The sequence below is a fragment of the Salvelinus fontinalis genome, chromosome 6 (assembly GCF_029448725.1).
Source record: "Salvelinus fontinalis isolate EN_2023a chromosome 6, ASM2944872v1, whole genome shotgun sequence".
NCBI lineage: Eukaryota > Metazoa > Chordata > Actinopteri > Salmoniformes > Salmonidae > Salvelinus > Salvelinus fontinalis.
The window spans coordinates 54,035,104-54,058,590 of NC_074670.1; the positions used below are offsets into that span (position 1 = coordinate 54,035,104).

At 44.1% G+C, this 23,487-nt stretch overlaps 1 protein-coding gene across 2 annotated transcripts in view; it reads left to right on the forward strand.

Annotated features, from left to right (window-relative positions):
* Positions 1 to 1,817: 1,817 nt before the first annotated feature.
* LOC129858149 (complexin-1-like) overlaps positions 1,818 to 23,487 on the forward strand; it is a 62,456-nt gene continuing 40,786 nt past the window's right edge. The window contains exons 1-2 of one of the 2 annotated variants that reach the window (XM_055927155.1): positions 1,818 to 2,008; positions 3,155 to 3,270. In XM_055927155.1, coding sequence (XP_055783130.1) covers positions 3,240 to 3,270 — 31 coding nt within the window. In that variant the 5' untranslated portion in view covers positions 1,818 to 2,008; positions 3,155 to 3,239. The other variant, XM_055927154.1, reaches the window with a different exon arrangement.

Below are 23,487 nucleotides of genomic sequence, written 5' to 3' on the forward strand. Positions count from 1 at the left end.
TATGTGTTGGGCTGGAGAGAGAACACAATATCACACTGGGTGAGAAAGGAGCGACACTCAGTGGGCTGCCCAGAGTAACAAGGTGGGTTATTAACCCTAGGTTCCGGAGACTTGGAAGACCAGGAAGTAGCTGGTGGCACGAGACGAAGACTCTGAAACTGTCCTGAGAGATCGGAGACATGAGCGGCCAGGGTCTCAACGGCATGACGAGCAGCAGACAATTCCTGCTCGTGTCTACCGAGCATTTCTCCCTGGATCTCGATGGCAGTCTTGCGAGAATCCGTAGTCGCTGGGTCCATACTTGGTCGGATTCTTCTGTTATGCTGATGAAGGAGGACCCAAAAGCGACGTAATAGAAACAGAGTCTTTATTCCAGTCTTAGACAAAAACGATACTCCTGATATATCTAAGGTAAAAACAAAACAGGAAAACTGAAATCCTCTCGTCAGTAGAGATGAACGACTGGAGACGCGACCACTAGACACCTGCTCACATGCAGCATCTGATGAAGGCAAAAACACGACAGGGCGGAACAAGGACACAGAACAGCAAACATCAAACAAGAATCCGACAAGGACTGAAGCGGAAAACAGAGGAAGAAATAGGAACTCTAATGAGGGCAAAAATAGGGGACAGGTGTGAAAGAGTAAATGAGGTCGTTAGGAGAATGAGAAACAGCTGGGAGCAGGAACGGAACGATAGAGAGAGAGCGGGAGAGGGAGAAAGGGAGGAGGAGAGAGAAGGATAGAAAGAGGGAAAGAACCTAATAAGACCAGCAGAGGGAAGCACAGGGACAAGACATGATGATCAAAAACATGACACCTCCTGTGTGCACCAACATTTTTTGATGGGCCTAATAGTTTAATTACATATAGAATCCCTATTAATTCAATAGGATCTCCGTGGGCCTAGTCTCTGTTGGCCCAGTCATCATTTAACTTGTAAAATGTATGACCTTTTATTGTGGCATAAAGACAACCAGTCATGATGTTTTCATCTGATTGTCAAATGATCACTTCAAAGGGCTCCTTTACTATGCTACCCGCGCACGTTCATTCACACGCAAAATATTTCCAGCTTCCAAACAGTGGCGAATGGAATACACAAAAAAACAAATCTCATACACAAAAAAACAAAATTGTTATTATATTTGGCAATTGTAATTAGGTCAGAATGTACGCGTCGACTGTTGTCCGCGCGTGTCTCGGGTGTTGGCCACTCATTTCTGACTTGGCAAAATGTCAGTGTTCTCGTCGAACCACATCGCATTTTGGAGCGTAGGTTACACCACCGGTTTTCATGTCCATTCGCAAATTTTTTTTTCATGCCTTTGACATGCGGTAATGATAAATAATGGTATATTACCCTACCGTTTTCTTGACATTTTGTTTTAATTATTGTGATAGGCTCATGTTTAACGTACCCCCACTATTTATTTAGCCAAGCCACATACCAGACGGCACCACCTTAGTTTCACCCCTGTTTAAATGGAATGTGAAACCTTTGCAATCTGATTAAGTCTGTGTCAATGATGTGATAAACCCAAAAAACCGAGGTGCTCAAGAAACACCTGACAATGGAAAAGTAGGCCTACACATGTTGTCCTTTGCTTTCATAACCAGCCTTGAAGCAAAATGCAATGTGTGTGTGTATATATATATATATATATATGTGTGTGTGTGTGTAGCCTAATGGAAGGCTACCCTAGATGGATGGCACCTTATTAAAAAGGATACATTCAACCACATAGATACACTAAAGCAGACGCCTGGGACAATATAATGCAGGTCAGACATGGTTAAAAGGCAACAAGGCAGGTATATAGCTGGTCATAAAAGCCGTTCACTTGGTATTCTTGTTTGTCGGCTACATACCGATAAACTACTCGAAAATACACTATTGGACCGAAAGTGGTGGGACGCACAAAGACTGGACCGCGTCAATAATTGATCGCTCTCTTTCGGTCAGAACGTGGGACGTTTCAGAAGGGAGCTCTACATGTGATTCAGTGAGTTGCTTCATCAGCAGCAGGCAAGGCAGCTGCAGTTCCCCTCGTAAACACACTCATATAGCCAGTGTGCAAGAAGGAGCAAGGACATACCTTTTTGCCAGGAAACAAGAGATGCTAGGCGTGTGCACTTAATATCATCGTCTGCCATTGAAAAAAAAAAACTTCATTTTTGAGAGTCTTATTGTCGTTTTTGATAGATTCCAATCGCCGGACAGGTAATTATTATGAGCGCTGAAGAAAACCTGGCTGTCGGGTTTAACTATGTTGAAGGTTGAGGAAGGAGCTTTCCACCAGCAATGGTGCTGAAACCTGCCTTTGATCGAAAGGAAGTGTTCCTGTATCACCGCAATCATTTCCATGTTGCTTTCACAAATGCAACGCTTTTTATTAATCCGTTTTATGTTCAAATTGACTGATCATCTAAATACATACGCTGTTTTTGCAATAGGCTACATACAATAAAAAAGGCATGGTTATTGTTCATGTAACAACATCGCAGGTTATAGGAATTAGGAACATTGATCGTTTCTAGATGGGTTGACAAACATTTGGAATCGTAAAAATATAAATTTTCTGTTTTGGAAGTTTTCAATATGAGGAGTATTATTGTGTATTTTGGTCATCACCCTTCACCTCTGATACTCCCGGGAAATGTGGAGACCTCTAAGAAATAGTTAAGTGTCGGTGACATATTTTAGACTTTGAGTAGCCTACCAATAAGAACACAAGTTTCGATATAATTCTTAATAACAAACCAGACATAATCAAATGTGATGTTTTAGGCTAAAGATTAACATACTGATAAGTGTGTAGGAAAAGTGTACAGCACCATATTGTTATTTGTGCTCGTGAAAAACGGTACATGCATGATTGTGCATGCGTCTGCGTTTAGGTTATGAGGTCTGATATATTGACGGTTGGTGTCCTTCCTATGGGCCCTAAACAGTCAGTCTACCTATGAGCTATTACCTGCTTATTTTTATTGGTGCTAAGAGGCATATTCAGTTACTTACATCAATGGATTCCTATGGAAATATGGCTGAGTAGTGTTTTAAAAGTTTCTTCCGAGTAAAGGGTTTTGGTCAGGACAAGTTACACGTTTCAGTGGGAACTCAACGCCGACTGTTTTTCTTTTGACTTTAGATCTGCCAATAAAGGACTATTTCTCCTGCTGGACCTGAATGTAAGATCGCGAGGATAAAGAAGTCAGGAATCAAAAGCCATCATCATGGATTTTGTTATGAAGCAAGCGTTGGGAGGTAAGTTGCTAACCTTATCCTACCACTGCCTGATGAGATCATGCAGTCTTAGGCTGTTGTCTCTATGGGGAGATACGGGAGCGTCCGAGTGTCTTCCAGTTTTCCAGACTATAGGTCATGACGAGGTCCGTTAAGGCGACTAAAACCACTTTGTTTATATTGGCTAATGGGTTTTAGGAGATACACAACTATCATGTTATTCTGTTACATTTATAGTTATGTATATATTCTGGGAAAGTAAACTTGGAATATTAGCTATGTCAGTTCATAATTGTAGGCTATATTTTTCTTGGTGAAATTTGAACACGCATAATTTATATATTTAGAATGTTTGGATGCTTATTGATCGATTATGTCGAAAATATCATAGTATTTTGAATATCCACTGTTTTGGTTATGCGCAATTGCGCACTGCATCTCCAGCAGTTAGTCAGTCCCTTTGTTGAGAACTATTGGCAATTTTGCGCATTTCAGTATATGCACAGATGCATTGCACATGTTTTAATGCCAGAATCCTTAAAGAGCTATTTACTCTTCCATGATGTTCATCTGGAACGTAGGGGTTGAACAATTGTCCATCCCAAAAAACGAATACAGTGTAAGCCTACCTGTAGCCTTCTAATGAGCACCATTACAAACAGTATTACTGTGCAGTAGCACATCTTGACTCGGTGCTACTGCTCCTTGTCTTCCAGCTGCAAAAGCCTATCAACACTAATTTAATCTTCAGCAATTTTATTAGTGCACATTAAATACGCATGATTTTATTTTCATAATTACTTGAGCTGAGATGTCCCTATGTGGGATTAGCATATAAAGTAATCCATTCTTTAATGAATGTAACAAATTGATCCTATCATCAATATGCAAATCAATCTCGTGGATGGTGAAGTAAGTGTCTTATATGGAGAGGTGCTAAACCTAGAGATAGACTGTAATACAGTAAACCTTCTCAAATCCTTACACAGCCTCCTCCCTCCACACACACACACAACCTTGTCCCTTGCCATAAAACACGTGACTTGCCATGCATCCCTGTCATTGCTGGCTTTAGACAGCTGTGTGTTCTGAGACCCGATGATGGATACGCGGGAGAAGCCAACACTGACTGATTAGGGAGAGCAAGGGCTCAAAGAGGAAGAGATGGGATTCATTTCATTAAACAGCTGCTAGATAAGGCAGTTTGTCAGGGCCTGTGGTCAGCTGTACACAGCTACATCGATAAAGAAGACGAGTAGAATCCACTGAATTGTGTGCAAAGGGATTTCACACATGAGGAAATTGAGCTGTGGTGCCAAGGTCTTAACCTTCAGCAGTTTGGAGACATGTTCTTGTTTATTTCTGTCCTATTGATGTGGGAAATGTGTGTGAGGAAGAAGATTGCCTTTTGGTTAATGAAGTTTGGCTTGCTTCCCCATTGTAGCGCGTTACACTGGCGGATTTGGACACTGATACACGCCTAAATTGGAACGCAGTGGCTGTACAGTAACATGTTATACATTACGTCAGAGCTCTGACTCTGCGCTTCACAGCGATGTATGGGTTTTGACTGACAGTCGCGACAAGAAGTTGCCTCCCTCCCGCTAATTAGGCAACTTCAGAATTTTTTGTTGTTGTCTCAGTGAGGGAAATGCTGTAAAGTAAGAGGACACTATGTATTTTGAAAGATGAGAAGTTGAGGAATATAATAAATACTGCCTTGATGTCATACAAGCAAGCCAAACACCCATGAGACCAAATGTGCACTTAACTTTTCCATTTCATAAAACGCATGTCAAATAAAATAAAATAAATTTGTATTTGTCACATGCGCCAATACAACAGGTGTGGACCTTAGAGTGAAATGCTTACTTAGAAGCCCTAACCAACAATGCAGTTTTAAAAAAGAAGAATAAGAAATAAAAGTAACAACAAATTGAAGAGCAGCAGTAAAATAACAATAGGGAGGCTATATACAGGGGGTACCGGTACAGAGTCAATGTGCTGGGGCACCAGTTAGTCGAGGTAATTGAGGTAATATGCACATGTAGGTAGAGTTATTAAAGTGACTATTCATAGATAATAACAGAGAGTAGCAGCAGTCTAAAAGGGGGGGACGCAAATAGTCCAGGTAGCCATTTGATTTGATGTTCAGGAGTCTTATGGCTTGGGGGTAGAAGCTGTTTAGAAACCTCTTGGACCTAGACTTGGCGCCCCGGTACCGCTTGCCTGCGGTAGCAGAGAGAACAGTCCATGACTGGGGTGGCTGGAGTCTTTGACATTTTTGGGCCTTCCTCTAACACCGCCTGAATCCTCTAACAGGTCCTGAATGGCAGGCAGCTTGGCCCCAGTGATGTACTGGGCTGTACGCATTACCCTCTGTATTGCCTTGCGGTCAGAGGCCGAGCAGTGGCCATACCAGGCAGTGATGCAATCAGTCAGGATGCTCTCAATGGTGTAGCTGTTGAACCTTTTGAGGATCTGAGGACCCATGCCAAATCATTTCTCCTGAGGGGGAATAGGTTTTGTCGTGCCCTCTTCATGACTGCCTTGGTGTGCTTGGACCATGTCATTTTGTTGGTGATATGGACACCAGTTCTTAACCTGCTCCACTACAGCCCATCTATGAGAATGGGGGCGTGTTCGATCCTCCTTTTCCTGTAGTCCACAATCATCTCCTATGTCTTGATCACGTTGAGGGAGAGGTTGTTGTCCTGGCACCCCATGGCCAGGTCTCTGACTTCCTCACTATAGGCTGTCTCGTCGTTGTCTGTGATCAGGCCTACCACTGTTGTGTCATCAGCAAACTTAATGATGGTGTTGGAGTTGTGCCTGCCCGTGCAGTCATGAGTGAACAGGGAGCACAGGAGGGGACTGAGCATGCAACCCTGAAGGGCCCCCGTGTTGAGGATCAACATGGCGGATGTGCTGTTACTTACCCTTAACACCTGGGGGCGGCCAGTCAGGATGTCCAGTATCCAGTTGCAGAGGGAGGTGTTTAGTCCCAGGGTCTTTAGGTTATTGATGAGCTTTGAGGGCACTATGGTGTTGAACACTGAGCTGTAGTCAATGAATAGCATTCTCACATAGGGGTTTCTTTTATCCCGATGGGAAGGGCTATGTGGAGTGCAATAGAGATTGCATCATCTGTGGATCTATTAGGGCGGTATGCAAATTGGAGTGGGTCTCAGGTTTCTGGGATAATGGTGTTGAAGTGAGCCATGACCAGCCTTTCAAAGCACTTCATGGCTACAGATGTGAGTGCTATGGATCGGTAGTCTTTTAGGCAGGGCACAGGGACTATGGTGGTCTGATTGAAACATGTTGGTATTACAGAGTCAGTCAGGGAGAGGTTGAAAATGTCAGTGAAGACACTTGCCAGTTGGTCGCCAATGGCATTGTGGTGTACTCCTCAATGCCATCGGAAGAATCCCGGAACATATTCCAGTCTGTGCTAGCAAAACAGTCCTGTAGCTTAGTCATATACAGTGTCAACGTTTAGGATCACTATGTTTGATGTACAGTTACAAGATGACATGGCGTCATACCCTGGGTTGTTCTGAACAGAATGAGCCTATGTTTGTCGATTGTGAATAAAATTTGCCATGTCACATGCACAGTGGTGAAGCACAGTTTCGCGGCCCCTGCAAGGTCCGAGCAAGGCCCCCCCCTCCAACCCATGTTTAATATGATACATATTTCTTGCCATGGCGCCGAGAGAAACATTTGCAGTTTTATAGCTAATCTCATGCTACTTTACTTATCTTGCCATGAGGCTGTGAGAAAATGTTGCTCTTTTAGAGCCCAGCGATTCTTAAAAGACAGGACAATCTTCAATTTTTTTCTCACAAATATTTGTCTTAATATTTTGATAGATAAAAGTATCACCATGTAAAGAAACAACCTCCTATTTTTATCCATAAAATCCCACTAACTGAATTTATGTAAACTCCATTAGACACCATAAAAGGCCGTTCATTAAAAAAATGTTTTTCCAACAAGTGTTAAAAGCCTCAAACACTCAAATATGTTATACAAATCTCCAAATGTCTTCTTATTTTGTTTTGTAGCACTGTTAAATGCTTCAGGGCTAATTCCGTTAGCATTTTGACTTGTTTTTCTAGATTTACAACATAAAACAAATTTCTAGAGCAAACATTATCCCTTAGGTGTAGCACAGCAAATACTTCAAATGTTTAAGCATATGCTGCAGAACAGTGATTCCAATATCCTAAGGGGGTTAGCCATCAGTGATGGTGTTGACAAGTCACTGACGGAGTTGACAACAGATACTCAGAACATACATATTATTGCCTCTAAAAAGAAAAGTTCAATGCAAATAAAACCCCAATAAAAACATCAGATCTTTTAGCATTCTGACAGAGTGCAAGTTGGACACAAACCTGACATTGCTGTTTTACAGAGTTGACAAAAAAAATGTAATCTGTCAGGCAGATTGAATTGTCAGTTTATGGTTGTGACCACGGTGATTCTAATATTGTTTGTTTAAATCTATCAAAAGTAGAGAACCTTACAGGCCAAGAGTGATCTTGTGTCACGATCGTTATGAGACGAATGAGTGGACCAAGGCGCAGCGTGGAAAAAAGACATCTTCTTTTAATGAAGAAAAACAAACACTTACTAAACGAACAAAAACAAGCGATCGTGAAGCTAAAACAAACTAAGTGCACACATGCAACATAGGCTGCCTTAAATATGGCTCCCAATCAGAGACAACAATAAACAGCTGTCTCTGATTGAGAACCAAACCAGGCAACTATAGACTTTCCTAAACCTCTACACTGAACACAACCCCATACACTCTACAAAACCCCCTAAACAATACACACACCCTAAACTAGACAAAACACACAAACATCCCCCATGTCACACCCTGACCTAACTAAACTAATAAAGAAAACCAATATAACAAAGGCCAGGGTGTGATAGTACCCCCCCCCCCCCCAAAGGTGCGGACTCCGGCCGCAAAACCTGACACAGAAGGGGAGGGTCCGGGTGGGCCTTCTTATGGCGGAGGCTCGGGTGCGGGACATGGACCCCCCTCCACCATAGTCACTACCCGCTTTGGTGGCGCCTCTGGAACGGCTAGTCCCGGACTGAATACCATCCCAGAGGGCGCCACTGGACGGAGGCGCAGCTCCGGCCTGAGGGGCAGCTCCGGACTGAGGGGCAGCTCCGTACTGAGGGGCAGCTCCGGACTAAGGGGCAGTTCCGGACTGAGGGGCAGCTCCAGACTGAGGGGCAGCTCCGGACTGAGGGGCAGCTCATGACTGAGGGGCAGCTCATGACTGAGGGGCAGCTCATGACTGGCAGACGGCTCTGGCGGATCCTGGCTGGCTGAAGGCTCTGGCGGATCCTGGCTGGCTGACGGCTCTGGCGGATCCTGGCTGGCTGACGGCTCTGGCGGATCCTGGCTGGCTGACGGCTCTGGCGGATCCTGGCTGGCTGGCGGCTCTGGCGGATCCTGGCTGGCTGGCGGCTCTGGCGGATCCTGGCTGGCTGGCTGATCCTGGCTGGCTGACGGCTCTGGCGGATCCTGGCTGGCTGGCGGCTCTGGCTGATCCTGGCTGGCTGACGGCTCTGGCGGATCCTGGCTGGCTGGCGGCTCTGGCTGATCCTGGCTGGCTGGCGGCTCTGGCTGATCCTGGCTGGCTGGCTGGCTGGCTGATCCTGGCTGGCTGACGGCTCTGGCTGATCCTGGCTGGCTGACGGCTATGGCTGGTCATGGCTGGCTGACGGCTCTGGCTGGTCATGGCTGGCTGACGGCTCTGGCTGGTCATGGCTGGCGGACGGCTCTGGCTGGTCATGGCTGGTGGACGGCTCAGGCTGGTCATGGCTGGCGGACGGCTCTGGCTGGTCATGGCTGGTGGACGGCTCAGGCTGGTCATGGCTGGCGGACGGCTCTGGCTGGTCATGGCTGGCGGACGGCTCTGGCTGGTCATGGCTGGCGGACGGCTCTGGCTGGTCATGGCTGGCGGACGGCTCTGGCTGGTCATGGCTGGCGGACGTCTCTGGCTGGTCATGGCTGGCGGACGGCTCTCGCTGGTCATGGCTGGCGGACGGCTCTCGCTGGTCATGGCTGGCGGACGGCTCTGGCTGATCCTGTCTGGCGGACGGCTCTGGCTGATCCTGTCTAGCGGACGGCTCTGACTGCTCGGGACAGACGGGCAGCTCTAACGGCTCGGGACAGACGGGCAGCTCTGATGGCTCGGGACAGACGGGCAGCTCTGACGGCTCGGGACAGACGGGCAGCTCTGACGGCTCGGGACAGACGGGCAGTTCTGACGGCTCGGGGCAGACGGGCAGCTCTGACGGCTCGGGGTAGACGGGCAGCTCTGACGGCTCTGGGCAGACGGACAGTGCAGGCGGCACTGGGCAGACGGCAGACTCTGGCCGGCTGAGGCGCACAGTAGGCCTGGTGCGTGGTACCGGAACTGGAGGTACCGGGCTGAGGACACGCACCTCAAGGCTAGTGCGGGGTGCAGCAACAGGACGCACAGAACTCTGGAGCCGCACAGGAGGCTTGGTGCGTGGTGCCGGAACTGGTGGTTCCGGGCTGGAGACACGCACCACAGAGCGAGTGCATGGAGGAGGAACAGGGCTCTGGAGAAACACTGGAAGCCTGGTGCGTGGTGTTGGCACTGGTGGTACTGGGCTGGGGCGTGGAGGTGGCGCCGGATATACCGGACCATGCAGGCGTACTGGCTCCCTTGAGCACTGAGCCTGCCCAACCTTACCTGGTTGTTTGCTCCCCGTCGCCCGACCAATGCGGGGAGGTGGAATAACCCGCACTGGGCTGTGTAGGCGAACCGGGGACACCATGCGTAAGGCTGGTGCCATGTATGCCGGCCCGAGGAGACGCACTGGAGACCAGACGCATTGAGCCGGCTTCATGGCACCTGGCTCAATACTCAATCTAGCCCTGCCAGTGCGGGGAGGTGGAATAACCCGCACCGGGCTATGCACACGTACAGGAGACACCATGCGCTCTACCGCATAACACGGTGTCTGCCCGTACTCTCGCACTCCATGGTAAGCATAGGGAGTTGGCGCAGGTCTCCTACCTGACTTCGCCACACTCCCTTGTAGCCCCCCCCCCCCCCCCCCCCCCAAGAAATTTTTGGGTTTTACTCACGGGCTTCCAGCCTTGCTTCCGTGCTGCCTCCTCATATCGCCTCCTCTCGGCTTTAGCTGCCTCCAGCTCTTTATGAGGGAGGCGATATTCGCCCGGTTGTGCCCAAGGTCCCTTACCATCCAGTATCTCCCCCCAAGTCCAAGAATCCTGTGTATATAGCTCCTGCTGCTGCTTTACACGCTGCTTGGTCCTTTTGTGGTGGGTAATTCTGTCACGATCGTTATGAGACGAATGAGTGGACCAAGGCGCAGCGTGGAAAAAAGACATCTTCTTTTAATGAAGAAAAACAAACACTTACTAAACGATCAAAAACAAACGATCGTGAAGCTAAAACGAACTAAGTGCACACATGCAACATAGAACATAGACAATTACCCACAATCACCTAAAGCCTATGGCTGCCTTAAATATGGCTCCCAATCAGAGACAACAATAAACAGCTGTCTCTGATTGAGAACCAAACCCGGCAACCATAGACTTTCCTAAACCTCTACACTGAATACAACCCCATACACTCTACAAAACCCCCTAAACAATACACACACCCTAAACTAGACAAAACACACAAACATCCCCCATGTCACATCCTGACCTAACTAAACTAATAAAGAAAATCAATATAACAAGGCCAGGGTGTGACATCTTGTTACACTACATGTAATGAGGACATGAATAATGGGGTCCTTATGGTATAGCTGACCATGCTCATTCCTGATTCATTGAGAGTTTTATACAAATCAGACGGAGTTGACCATATCTCCAGACACATATTTTAGGAATCAATGTTTTGATAGAAATATTCTTTCACAGAGGGCCATTGCAAGAAACTACATACGATCGGTTTTCTTAAATATCCATTATTGCCAGTTGTTAATTTTTTTTAAAACTTTTTAGGATATTTGGAAATTGGGATCCTTTGCTCCGGACAAGGGAATTTTCAGGCATAGAGCCTGAAATGAATAATATTTAAACTATTTTGAAAATTAAAAAACATATATTTACCTTTATAAAATTCCCCTAAATGTAAACTTTAACCTAAAAAATGCAACAAAATGCTTTTCTTTTTTTCCTTGCTGGACAAGGATTATCTCGACTTTCATGAATCCCTGAGCTAATTTCCTGCTATTCTATGTATTTTGCCAAGAGGCTGAGAGAAGATGTTGCAGTTGTAAAGCTAATTTCCTGTAATTCAAAAATATTTGTTCATGGTTTATGACATGTTCATATGCTATTTGGGGGCCCGACATGGGGGGGGGGGGTCGAGCTTTTGCGAGCCCCCAAAGCGCGTGCCCCTTCCTCCATGGGGATGTGTGCTACGCCAGTGCACACGCACCTGAATGAACTCATGACATTTTTCTATGCGTGTCACTTATACTCCCTCTCCGGCGCTCGAGGTCGTCAGGCTGCTCGTTATTATGCACACCTGTCACCATCGTTACGCTCATCAGCGCCTCATCAGACTCACCTGGACTCAATCACCTGCCTGATTACCTTCCCTATAACTGTCACTCCCTTTGGTTCTGTCCCTAGGCTTTATTCACTCTGTTCGTGTTTCATGTCTGTACGCTACTCGTGTTTCTGTGTTGTTTCATATTCGTTTATTTATTAAATATTCACTCCTTGTACTTGCTTACCGACTGCTAGCGTACATGTTACAATGCAGATCAAATTATGATCTGTTTCCCTGAATTGCATTGTGAAACACTGTAATATAACAGAACTTTGCTAGTCATTTTGGCAATTAAACAGGCTTTCAAATGATGCCCACTGCGTTTTATAATGGACCGTTTTTGGATTGCGTAAACAACATCAGTAATTGTGTGAGGGCGGGGATGCAGGGTTGTGTTCGGAAAGAAAAACAACTAAAGACTCTTCTTTGAGTCAAAAAAAGTGCATTGATATTACTTAGTAACTGTGCACACTTTGGAGAGGTGTACTGTATGGCCACTTGGAGACACCAGTTAGTACTCTCACTCAAACCCTTGTAATTTGTTTGTCTTATGTTGCACTTACCCCACATTTCCAGGAATATTCTTATCATGTTACTGAATGTATCCAGAGTATTTTCAGATTTCGTTATCAACAAATGCAGCGAAAAGTACAATAAATGTCAAATGCACATATAATCAACACTGTTCTGTTTGGATTCAGTCTTGTGTCAGGTGAACTGTTGTGTCCTCACCTTTGGTCAAATAATTTCCCCATAATCTCCAAACTGTTCCCTTTCAATTGTTACCATGGTTATTTTCATATTTCTTCTGTAAGAAACGTTTCAATTTAGGGCAGCAGGTAGCCTAATAGTGTTTAATTGGGATTAAATGCCTGAATCCCCTAGCCGACTACGTGAAAAATCTGTCAATGTGGATGCACATTTGTGGCCTGCTGGAGGTCATTTTGCAGGGCGCTGGCAGTGCACCTCCTTGCACTAAGGCGGAGGTAGCGGTCCTGCTGCTGGGTTGTTGCCCTCCTACGGCCTCCACGTCTCCTGATGTACTGGCCTGTCTCCTGGTAGCGCCTGCATGCTCTGGACACTACGCTGACAGACACAGCAAACCTTTTTGCAAAAGTTCGCATTGATGTGCCATCCTGGATGAACTGCACTACCTGAGCCACTTGTGTGGGTTGTAGACTCCGTCTCATGCTACCACTAGAGTGAGAGCACCGCCAGCATTCAAAAGTGACCAAAACATCAGCCAGGAAGCATAGGAACTGAGAAGTGGTCTGTGGTCACCACCTGCAGAACCACTCCAGTTTTGGGGGGTGTCTTGCTAATTGCCTATAATTTCCACCTTTTGTCTATTCCATTTGCACAACAGCATGTGAAATTTATTGACAATCAGTGTTGCTTCCTAAGTGGACAGTTTGATTTCACAGAAGTGTGATTGACTTGGAGTTACATTGTGTTGTTTAAGTGTTCCCTTTATTTTTTTGAGCAGTGTATTTGCCTCCTTTTGAAAATGTCAATGTACACTACATGACCAAGAGTATGTGGACACCTTCTCGTCGAACATCTCCTTCCATGGGCATTAATATGGAGTTGGTCCCCCCTTTGCTGCTATAACAGCCTCCACTCTTCTGGGAAGGCTTTCCACTAGATGTTGGAACATTGCTGCGGGGGACTTGCTTCTGTTCAGCCACAAGTACATTAGTGAGGTCGGACACTGATGTTGGGCGATTGGCCTTGGCTCGCAGTAGGCGTTCCAATTCATGACAAAGGTGTTTGATGTGGGTTGAGGTCAGGGCTCTGTGCAGGCCAGTCAAGTTCTTCCACACCGATGTTGACAAACCATTTCTGTATGGACCTCGCTTTGTGCAAGGGGGCATTGTCATGCTGAAACAGGAAAGGGCGTTCCCCAAACTGTTGCCACAAAGTTAGAAACACAGAATCGTCTAGAATGTCAATGTATGCTGTAGCATTAAGATTTCCCTTCACTGGAACAAACACCATACCCAAACCGGGTGCACGCATGCGTCCACGTGCGCCATCGTGCTCAAATTGATTTTGTCCCCCCACACGAAACGCGATCACGACACACAGGTTGAAAGATAAAAACAAACTGTGAACTAATTATATTAATTTGGGGACAGGTCGAAATGCATTAATTTGTCCTATTTAGCTAGCTTGCTGTTGCTAGCGAATTTGTCCTGGGATTGAGGCCTACCACTTCACGGCTGTTGCTCCTAGACATTTTCACTTCACAGTAATAGCACTTACAGTTTACCGGGCAGCTCTAGCAGGGCAGAAATTTGACAAACTGACTTGTTGGAAAGGTGGCATCCTATGACGGTGCCACGTTGAAAGTCACTGAGCTCTTCAGTAAGGCCATTCTACTGCCAATGTTTGTCTATGGAGATTACATGTAGGTGTGCTTGATTTTTATACACCTGTCAGCAACGGATGTAGCTGAAATAGCCGAATCCACTCATTTGAAAGGGTGTCCACATACTTTTGTATATATAGTGTAATAACAAGCCACTGTAATGCACATTTGATCAAATTTAGAACGCTCAGTCGGGCATCAGTCCTAAAACGAATATTAAAAAATATTGTGACAAAACATGCAACCCATGAATAAGAGATTGGGCGATGCATAGTCCTTAAACCCCGCCACTACAAAGGTATATCCATTACAGGAGTAATGGATTGGGTGGAAGAGAAACACTGCAATCTCTAAATGATTGATGTATTGGCATCTGCCCTCATCAATCCTGTGAGGTCTGTCTTTGGCATGTCCCCTTAAGGTCACTATGTGTTGTCCGTGCTCATGTTATAATGATGATAGATTCCTTCCACTGTAGTGGGAGAGAGGTTAGATTGACCAATGACCACTGGAGGTATAATCCCAATAGGGGTGCGCTGCGGACTGCTGTCAATCAAAGCTCGTAATCTGGATTCCTGGTGTTAAAATCTGTTTGTTTGGTTAGTGAATATCTGAACGTCGAATTGTGCATCTATGTATAAATAAATACAATTAGGAAGTAATGTACTAAGTAGATATGCAGAAACACAATAGCAGTGGCATTATTATAATTGCTGTAACCACAATCATTACCATCATCATTATTACAATAATCCCACTTCTCCGAACCCACGCTCAGTAGACCGTGGAGTCAAATAAGATTTTCTTATCCTAACTACTGTACAATAACAAAACCACTTCCTGAGCTTCCGTGCGGCTAATTGTGTTTCCAAATGGCTCTTTTCTTTTAGAGTGGAGTTGGAATCAAAACAGTCTACCTGTGACTCCGGGGAGTCGAGTGTGTGTGTGCCGCATGAGCGCTGACGCTTACTAATTTAGAAACAGCTAATAGTGTATACTATTAATACTATTCAATGAGTGTGTGTTTGTGTGTGTGTTTGTGTGCGTGCATGACCAGGAAGTTAGCGGCAGTATCACAGGGGGGTGACAGAATCAATACAGCATCCATGACGAGGTAGCCAGGAGGGGATCCACATGCACTGCTGTGGGTTCAATGGAGAGATGAAATGGAGAGGTTGGGTTACTGGGAGATAATGGTGACATCCTCCTTTAATAATGAATGTTTATTCTCTTCTCTCAACAGGAGGGTTACTGATGTAGCACGTCTACTCTCTATGAGGAGTTATACAGCACCATCAGGAGGAAATAGCTGCTGAAATGAAAGGGAGATAGCCGCTAAAATGAAAAGGAGATAGCTGCTGAGATGAAAGGGAGAGGACCTCTGAAATGAAAGGGAGATGGCCGCTGAAATGAATGGGAGATAGCTGTTGTAATGGAAGGGAGATAGCGTGTGAAATGGATAAATGGTTTAATTTGCTCTGAATGTATCGTACCTTCTCATACACTCACTCACTCCCCTCCTCTAACACACAGACCTGCAGCATATTACAGCATATTGTCTGTTTTACCATGATGCTTCCCAAGCCCTCTGTGCAGTCTGTGCAGGCAGGCGGGCCGAGGCGGATGTGTTGGGTTGAAGTTCAGACAGGCTGTGTCCAGCATGGAGAGTTCTTTAGGGGTCAGCAGCTGTACATTCTACTCCTGGCCAGCCCACTTGGCAGTGCTGGCCCTTGTTGGCTGTAGGCAGTAGGGATTACGACTGTGCTGTAGACCCGTCATGCCATCATGCCTCATACGAACATGCATGCGCACACACACACACACACACACACACACACACACACACACACACACACACACACACACACACACACACACACACACACACACACACACACACACACACACACACACACACACACACACACACACACACACACACACACACACACACACACACACACACACACACAAACTGACAAAGCCATTATTCATAGAAATACAAAGGGAAAGTTGAACATACACAATTAAAACTAATAGCTTGACACACACACATTACTCTTGCACATATGCACGTCACAGATGGGCTAACTTTCCTCTGTTGCGTCTGAGCGTGCCGTGTTGGAGTGACTAATTTGTTTGGCCTGGATATTTGAACCTATATTACGGCAATTCAACACAAAAAGCTCACTTCAGTTTAGGTCATAAAGCTGCTTCAGTGAGAAAAGCATACAATGCTTTTTCACACAGTTCCAACAACTTCAGAGCTTGGTATAGATTCACTTAGAGTATGAACTGATCTCATACAGATGTAGGATCTTAATTTGAGCCAGTTTGCTACAGCAGGAAAATAATCCTGCAGCAACAGGAAATGTGAATTATTATGTGGATTATGATTAATGGAAGGGACTGATAGATTTTTCATTTGGGCAAATCAAGTCATTGTAAATTACAAACTTAAAGTTTAAAACTCAAATACACTACAGTTTTGCAATTCCGTCTGTGCAGGAAAATTCTCAGCAACAAAATCAAATTAAGATCTTACATCTGTACACTTACTGTACATATTTCTGATTTTGGGAAGCAATTTTCCAGTTATTTTGAAGCCACGTGTTTTTGTCTCATTTGAATCTGCTTGACCTTTCATGAAGTTGAAATTATCATCATCATCAATTGCCTGGCATTGCCCATTATTAAGGCAACAGAGAGCCAAGTAGTACTTCAGACTATCCAAAAATAATTGTCATTTTTGGGAGTGCTTTCAAGTGGGCTCCCAAGTGGCACAGCGGTCTAAGGCACTGCATCTCAGTGCAAGAAGTGTCACTATAGTACCTGTTCGACTCCAGGCTGTATCACATCCAGCTGTGATTGGGAGTCCAATAGAGCGCTGCACAATTTGTCCAGTGTCGTCAGGGTTTGGCCAGAGTAGGCCATCATTGTAAATAACAATTTGTTCTTAGATGACTTGCCTAGTAAAATAAAAGCTCAGAATCAGCAAAGGGGAATGACTATCAATGGTTTAGAGCAGAGCACTGTAGTTTAAAATAACAAAACTGTTTTTTTTATGAATCTTAGAATTATTTATTTATTGGAATCAGTTCATCTTTGTCTTATCTCTGCTGAAATTTGGACAAAAATGTTATTTGTGGTCACATAGCATTGAAACACTGTTTATCCTCTTGGTGATGTAAATCGTTTGAACTAATTTAGCAAAAACTTTATTCCACTAAAATAGACACCCAGAGTAGAGTACATGCTGGGCTGTTCTTCTGTTCCCAATATTGCAAAAAGTGAAAAGTTCATTCAAGAGACCTAAAATGCTAGTATCGGGGCTGTTGATATAAAGGATCTACTTCTGTCAAAAATAGGCCTGTGACGTTGGCCATTAGATAAGCTCAAATTATCCGCTTGGGTCTCTCCGATACAGTATGCTACCCTACACCACCCATAGAGACTATGTTACTGGCTGGCAGTATGTTAAGGTCCTTTGGCCATAGCATCGGTTATCCTCACTGTGCCTCCTTGACCACCTTCCAAAATGGCCACCTCTTTCGTATGTCATCTTGGCAGAAAATCCTGGTCTCCCTCTGCCAGGCTTTAGCCAACATCAATATAGTAAAGGTGAGACGTGGTTCCCTTAAGGTTACAGGCCATTCTGGTCTCTCCACACATTCACTTTTCCATTACCTTCCTCCCTGCTCCCTCCCTGAAACTTAGTCAAACATAATGTAGGCTCATCAATTATGTCAACCAAACTGACTTTAAGGTCTATTAAACAGCCTGGTCCTGTTTGGTGTGCCAGGTCATTTATCATGTACACTTCTGGTGTCTGGTACTTCTGGTGTGTGTGTGTGTGTGTGTGTGTGTGTGTGTGTGTGTGTGTGTGTGTGTGTGTGTGTGTGTGTGTGTGTGTGTGTGTGTGTGTGTGTGTGTGTGTGTGTGTGTGTGTGTGTGTGTGTGTGTGTGTGTGTGTGAGAGAGAGAGAGAAGGAGGGGCAGATAAGGAGAGTGGGTCATAACAGCCCACTCGGTACAGTATCTTTCATTCCATTAAACACAGCTTTTCACCCTCGCCACAGGATGACAAAATGAAAGGTGATAGGTGAAATTGTGGTGTTACAGTCTAGCATACAGGTTATTATCTCAATGTATTGCTGTAACCAAATAAAATCCCTGAAATCAAGATTTACGATGGAGAGTTGGCCTCGCATTTCCCTCAAATAATTTATTCAGTGGGGAACCCAAGGTTCAGATGAAGGTCAATGCTAATTAATCCACCAATTACCAAAGCCTGTATAATCCAATCCACCAATTGCTCTGCTCTGCTCATTATATTGTGCAACATTCTACACGTAACTCCATATGGTGCCCTGTGTGCATTCTACTTCTAGTCAAGTAGAGCACAAGCAATGTGCCTGGTTGGTCACTTGTGTGCAGAGCAGGCCTTTGGCCCCATAGCTTTGAAGGCTTGGGGAGAGGGACATGTGGACTGGGCTGGGTTTTGCCGGTGGAGGCCAGAGCGGCCAGAGCAATGCCTTGGTCTCTGCTGATAACGTCATCTGCGCCATCTGTCCAAGGGAGATTCCTCTCTTTCCTTGCTCCTGAAAAGGGTCAATTGGGTTTAGGTGTAATTATTATTACTTCTCTTTTTACCGGATAGCATTTTAAATGTGGCTGGAGGAATGCTCAGTTGGCCATCAACTGTAGTGAATGGGAGGGTCAGTTTCAAATGACTTTAGGAGTTAGGTGTATAGGGAGCGGGAATCATTGAGGAAATTGGATTTTGTTATGATTCATCTGGTGTGATTAATCTGTCTCATGGTAGAGATCTGAGCGGATCACGTGCTTTCTCCAGAGTCAAAACTCGCCTGTTTCCATAACTAACTCCACTCGTCGCTTGAGAGAGGTGCTGTTGGATTGGGCGTGACGGAGGCATCGGCAACCTGTTTATGAGGCAGCCAGTTCCTATCATGCATAATAAGCAATTTGGAGGCCCTACTGTGTTTCTTCAACGGAATGTGAGGAAAATATGAAAATGAGCCCTTCTGCATTCTGTGCCTCAGCCTCACTTTGTCAAATATGCCCTTCAACAAATCTGCTCTCTGAATAGATACGCTCTCAGAGAGAGGGAGAGAGAATGTTATTTACCCTTGCTGTTTTTTAAATCAAAATTCCATTCCACCTACAGTGTCTTCTGAAAGTATTCATACCCCTTGATATATTTCATATTTTGTTGCGTTCAAAATGGATTACATTTGTTTTATTCTCACCTGTCTACACACAATACCTCATAATGACAAAATGAAAACGTGTTTGTAGAAATTAGTAGACAGCCATTTTTCAGGTCTTGACATAAATATTCAAGTAGATTTAAGTCAAAACATTAACTCCGTCACTCAGAAACATTCACTGTCTTCTTGGTAAGTAACTTCAGTGTAGATTTGGCCTTGTGTTTTTGGTTATTGTCCTGCTGAAAGGTGAATTCATCTCCCAGTGTCCGGTGAAAAGCAGATTGAATCAGTTTTACCTCTAGGATTTTGCCTGTGCTTAATCTCCGTTTCTTTTTATTCTGAAAAACTCCCCAGTCCTTAATGATTACAAGTGTCATGACGTTGGCCTGGGGGTAGGTTTATGACAGTCATAAATACCTCTTTCCCCCTTTTTCCCTCTCCCTACTATAACTGATGTGACATAAGAAAACCCATTGGTTAACATAGAGATTCTGGGAACATCAGAAGTTGGGGGGAAATGAACTATATTCTGGTAATCCAACCAACTGAACATATGCGGTGGTACTTAAGGTATATTATGTCAGTTTGGTTGCCCTCTGACACATTCTCATCAATGATAGAATGACATAAACTCTACTGTGGAAAGTCTAAACGTCAGAGGTATCGGATTCGCATGGAATTGTTGTTTAATTCAAATGTTTGAATACGAAATTATTTGTGAAGAGATGAAATGTAATTTTAGCTTCCAAATGAGAGATTTGGGTTTTCATAAGTTTGGGCTTCTGCTCAACCAGGGGCCCGCCCCTGTGAAGAGACATGGGTTATAAACTTTTCAGACACACCCCTCTCCCTCCACTATATAAGCCATTGACAAAAATATAACTTCCTGTTCCGGGTACATTAGGATGACGATCCGATGTCAGAATGGTTCAGATAATAACTACAGAACTAAGCCAACATCAGCATGGACTTTGGTTGTAAATGGTATGAACTTTGAACTCGTATTCACTACAGAAGTGATACCTCCTAGCCGTTGAGTTAGCAACAGCTGCTACAAACGCAGGTTAGGAAGGACAGTCAGAGTAATCCGTCTACTCCACAATGACGTTACCACATATCCAGTGACCACCAGAGACATTCTTCAAAGGACAGAGGACTCGGGTTGGCGATACGGTCTTCCATCTACCACCAACCTACTGAAGCGCAGCTCAGAGTAAATATTTATTGCATTTTCCTTTTTCAAATGGACGGTAATTTAGAATGCATAAGATACTGTATTTACGATAGCACAGCTCGCCTATGTTCCAGTCTCCCGCTCTTTCACTAAAATCCCGCCCCTTTTCTTTGTGTAACAAGCTGTCATATCTATTCCGCCAGGTAGGGACGTTTTCCTTTATGACGGCAATTTGTGATCAAGTTATGATTTAATTGTGTATGTGTGATTCTGTGTGATTAGTTAGGTATTTAGTAAATAAATAATTAAACCCAATATTGTATTGCTGATTCAACTTGTTAGCCAGGATTCTTGCAGATAACCAAGTATTTACAACTTTCTGATGAGACTGAATAAAATTACGATTAATGTGACTGCTATGGATGTAAAATATTACTAAATCTCTAAGAGTTTATTCAGAAGATAACAGCTCTATAAATATTCTTTCGTGGTGTCCCTCTCTAGTTAATAATATTTACATGATTAGTTCAATCAGGTAATATTAATTACGGAGAAATTATTTTATAGAATAGCATGTCATAGCAATTAATCTGGCATAGCCAAAGACACGACACAAGCATACCCATAACATGATAAGGTAATTGTATATGTGGGGTACAGAGATGAGGTAGTCATTCAAAATCATGGTAAACGTTTAAATGTAACTAAATGTAATCGTAAATGTAATCTACTGTACGTAATCCCCAAAAGTCATTATTTATCATGAGAGGTCCATAAACCATAACTAGTGATGCTGCATACTCAAAGGAATGTTTAAATCTCACCTTTCTGGTAAAATAGTTATAAATTGCTGAGGTGTAGTCACTTTTGAAAACACAAGCTCAATTACACAGTACAAATATGATAAAAATATGAAAATATTAAATATTTTATATTATGTATTTCCTATTCAACAAAACTGTATGAATAAAGCTTGAATTGACTTACACTATCGTTCAAAAGCTTGGGGTCACTTAGAAATGTTCTTGTTTTTGAAAGAAAAGCAATTTTTATGTCAATGAAAATAACATCAAATTGTTCAGAAATACAGTGTAGACATTGTTAATGTTGTAAATGACTTTTGTAGCTGGAAACGGCTGATTTTTAATGGAATATCTACATAGGCGTACAGATGCCCATTATCAGCAACCATCACTCCTGTGTTCCAATGGCACGCTGTGTTAGCTAATCCAAGTTCATCATTTTAAAAGGCTAATTGATCATTAGAAAACCCTTTTGCACTTATGTTAGCACAGCTGAAAACTGTCGTGCTGATTAAAGAAGCAATAAAACTGGCCTTCTTTAGACTAGTTGAGTATCCGGAGCATCAGCATTTGTGGGTCGCTTACAGGCTCAAAATGTCCAGAATCAAATGACTTACTTCTGAAACTCGTCAGTTTGTTCTTGTTCTGAGAAATGAAGGTTATTCCATGCGAGAAATTTCCAAGAAACTGAAGATTTATGTACAATGCTGTGTACTACTCCCTTCACAGAACAGCGTAAACGGGCTCTAACCAGAATAGAAAGAGGAGTGGGAGGCCCCGGTGCACAACTGAGCAAGAGATTGGTTTGTATTTGAGCTCAAATTCTAAAGGGATGGATTACCTTTCAATATTGAGATTATGATTTTATAGCATTTCAATGCTGGAACTATTCATTGTATAGGATAAGAAGTGACATTTTGGGAATGTTGATTAAAGCATGTTAATTTAGAAATAGGCATCCTGGTTTACAGCTTCACTACTTCAGAGACTATATCTCCAGCTTATTCTGAGATGAATAACAGCACTACATCTTTGTAGGCGAGTAAGAAAAGACTTGCCGTGGGCGAGTGTGGGGACCTCTGCTGACCTGCGGAAGGTTGATGGATTCCCGAAAGCTCTCTGGTTTACAGCAATGCCATGCATCTAAGCAAAACAGCTTGAGCCATTACTGAAGGCTGGAGAGGTCAAAGTGTGCTTACTACGTTTTCCTCACCTGTGACGCCGATTGGTTCATTTTCAAGGCTCACTTGGTATTTACTGCTGTTGTTGCTTTCGCTTCTGAAAATAGTTCCGCAAATCCCTCTTTAATGCAAGTGAAGGGAAAGGGCTCTTTGAGGCGTTGCCTTTTGATACGTGTGCTGGCTCTCACGCTTTCACAGCCAAAGAACATTTCATGAAGTCCATGTTCTCAGCTTAACGCTCACTGTGCATATAGCTCATGTGGAAAACAAATAGATAGACTATTTGGATGAGTCTGCACCATCAAAAAAGGTGGTGCAGCCATTGGACACAATAGAGTACTAATTAGTTTGCGGATGACAATTGGTAGGCAAATGCTACACCTGCTTCAATTTAGGGATTGTTAATTTTGTCAGTGGCTTGGGATGGAAAGAGGATGGAATTTACTTACATCCTGGCAATGAGTCATGGAAACCCATCCAAAATAAGGTCTGTTTTAGCACGGACTGGAGATTCTCCCCTACAAAACAACAATAGCAAATCAGATCACTTCATCAACTGGATTGACATTGCAGCCCTAACTTGTTGACAGATGTTTTAGGTTGGGGGTGCTGCGGGGGTTAATGTATTTTTGATTCATCAGGGGGTGCTGCAGCACCCTTGCTTCCCGCGGCTATGGAAGAATCTGGAGAGGATGAAAGAACTGGGAGGTTCACATAAAAGGGAAGGAAAGAACTCGAGTTGAATGAGAGAGTTTTGCGACACAAGCCAAATCAAAGACAGTGTTCACATCCAATTGATCACAGGCCTTTGTAAATTGTATTTTTGGGACATGATAGAGGGGATGGCAGACAGCGGTGCATATAGAGCTGCTC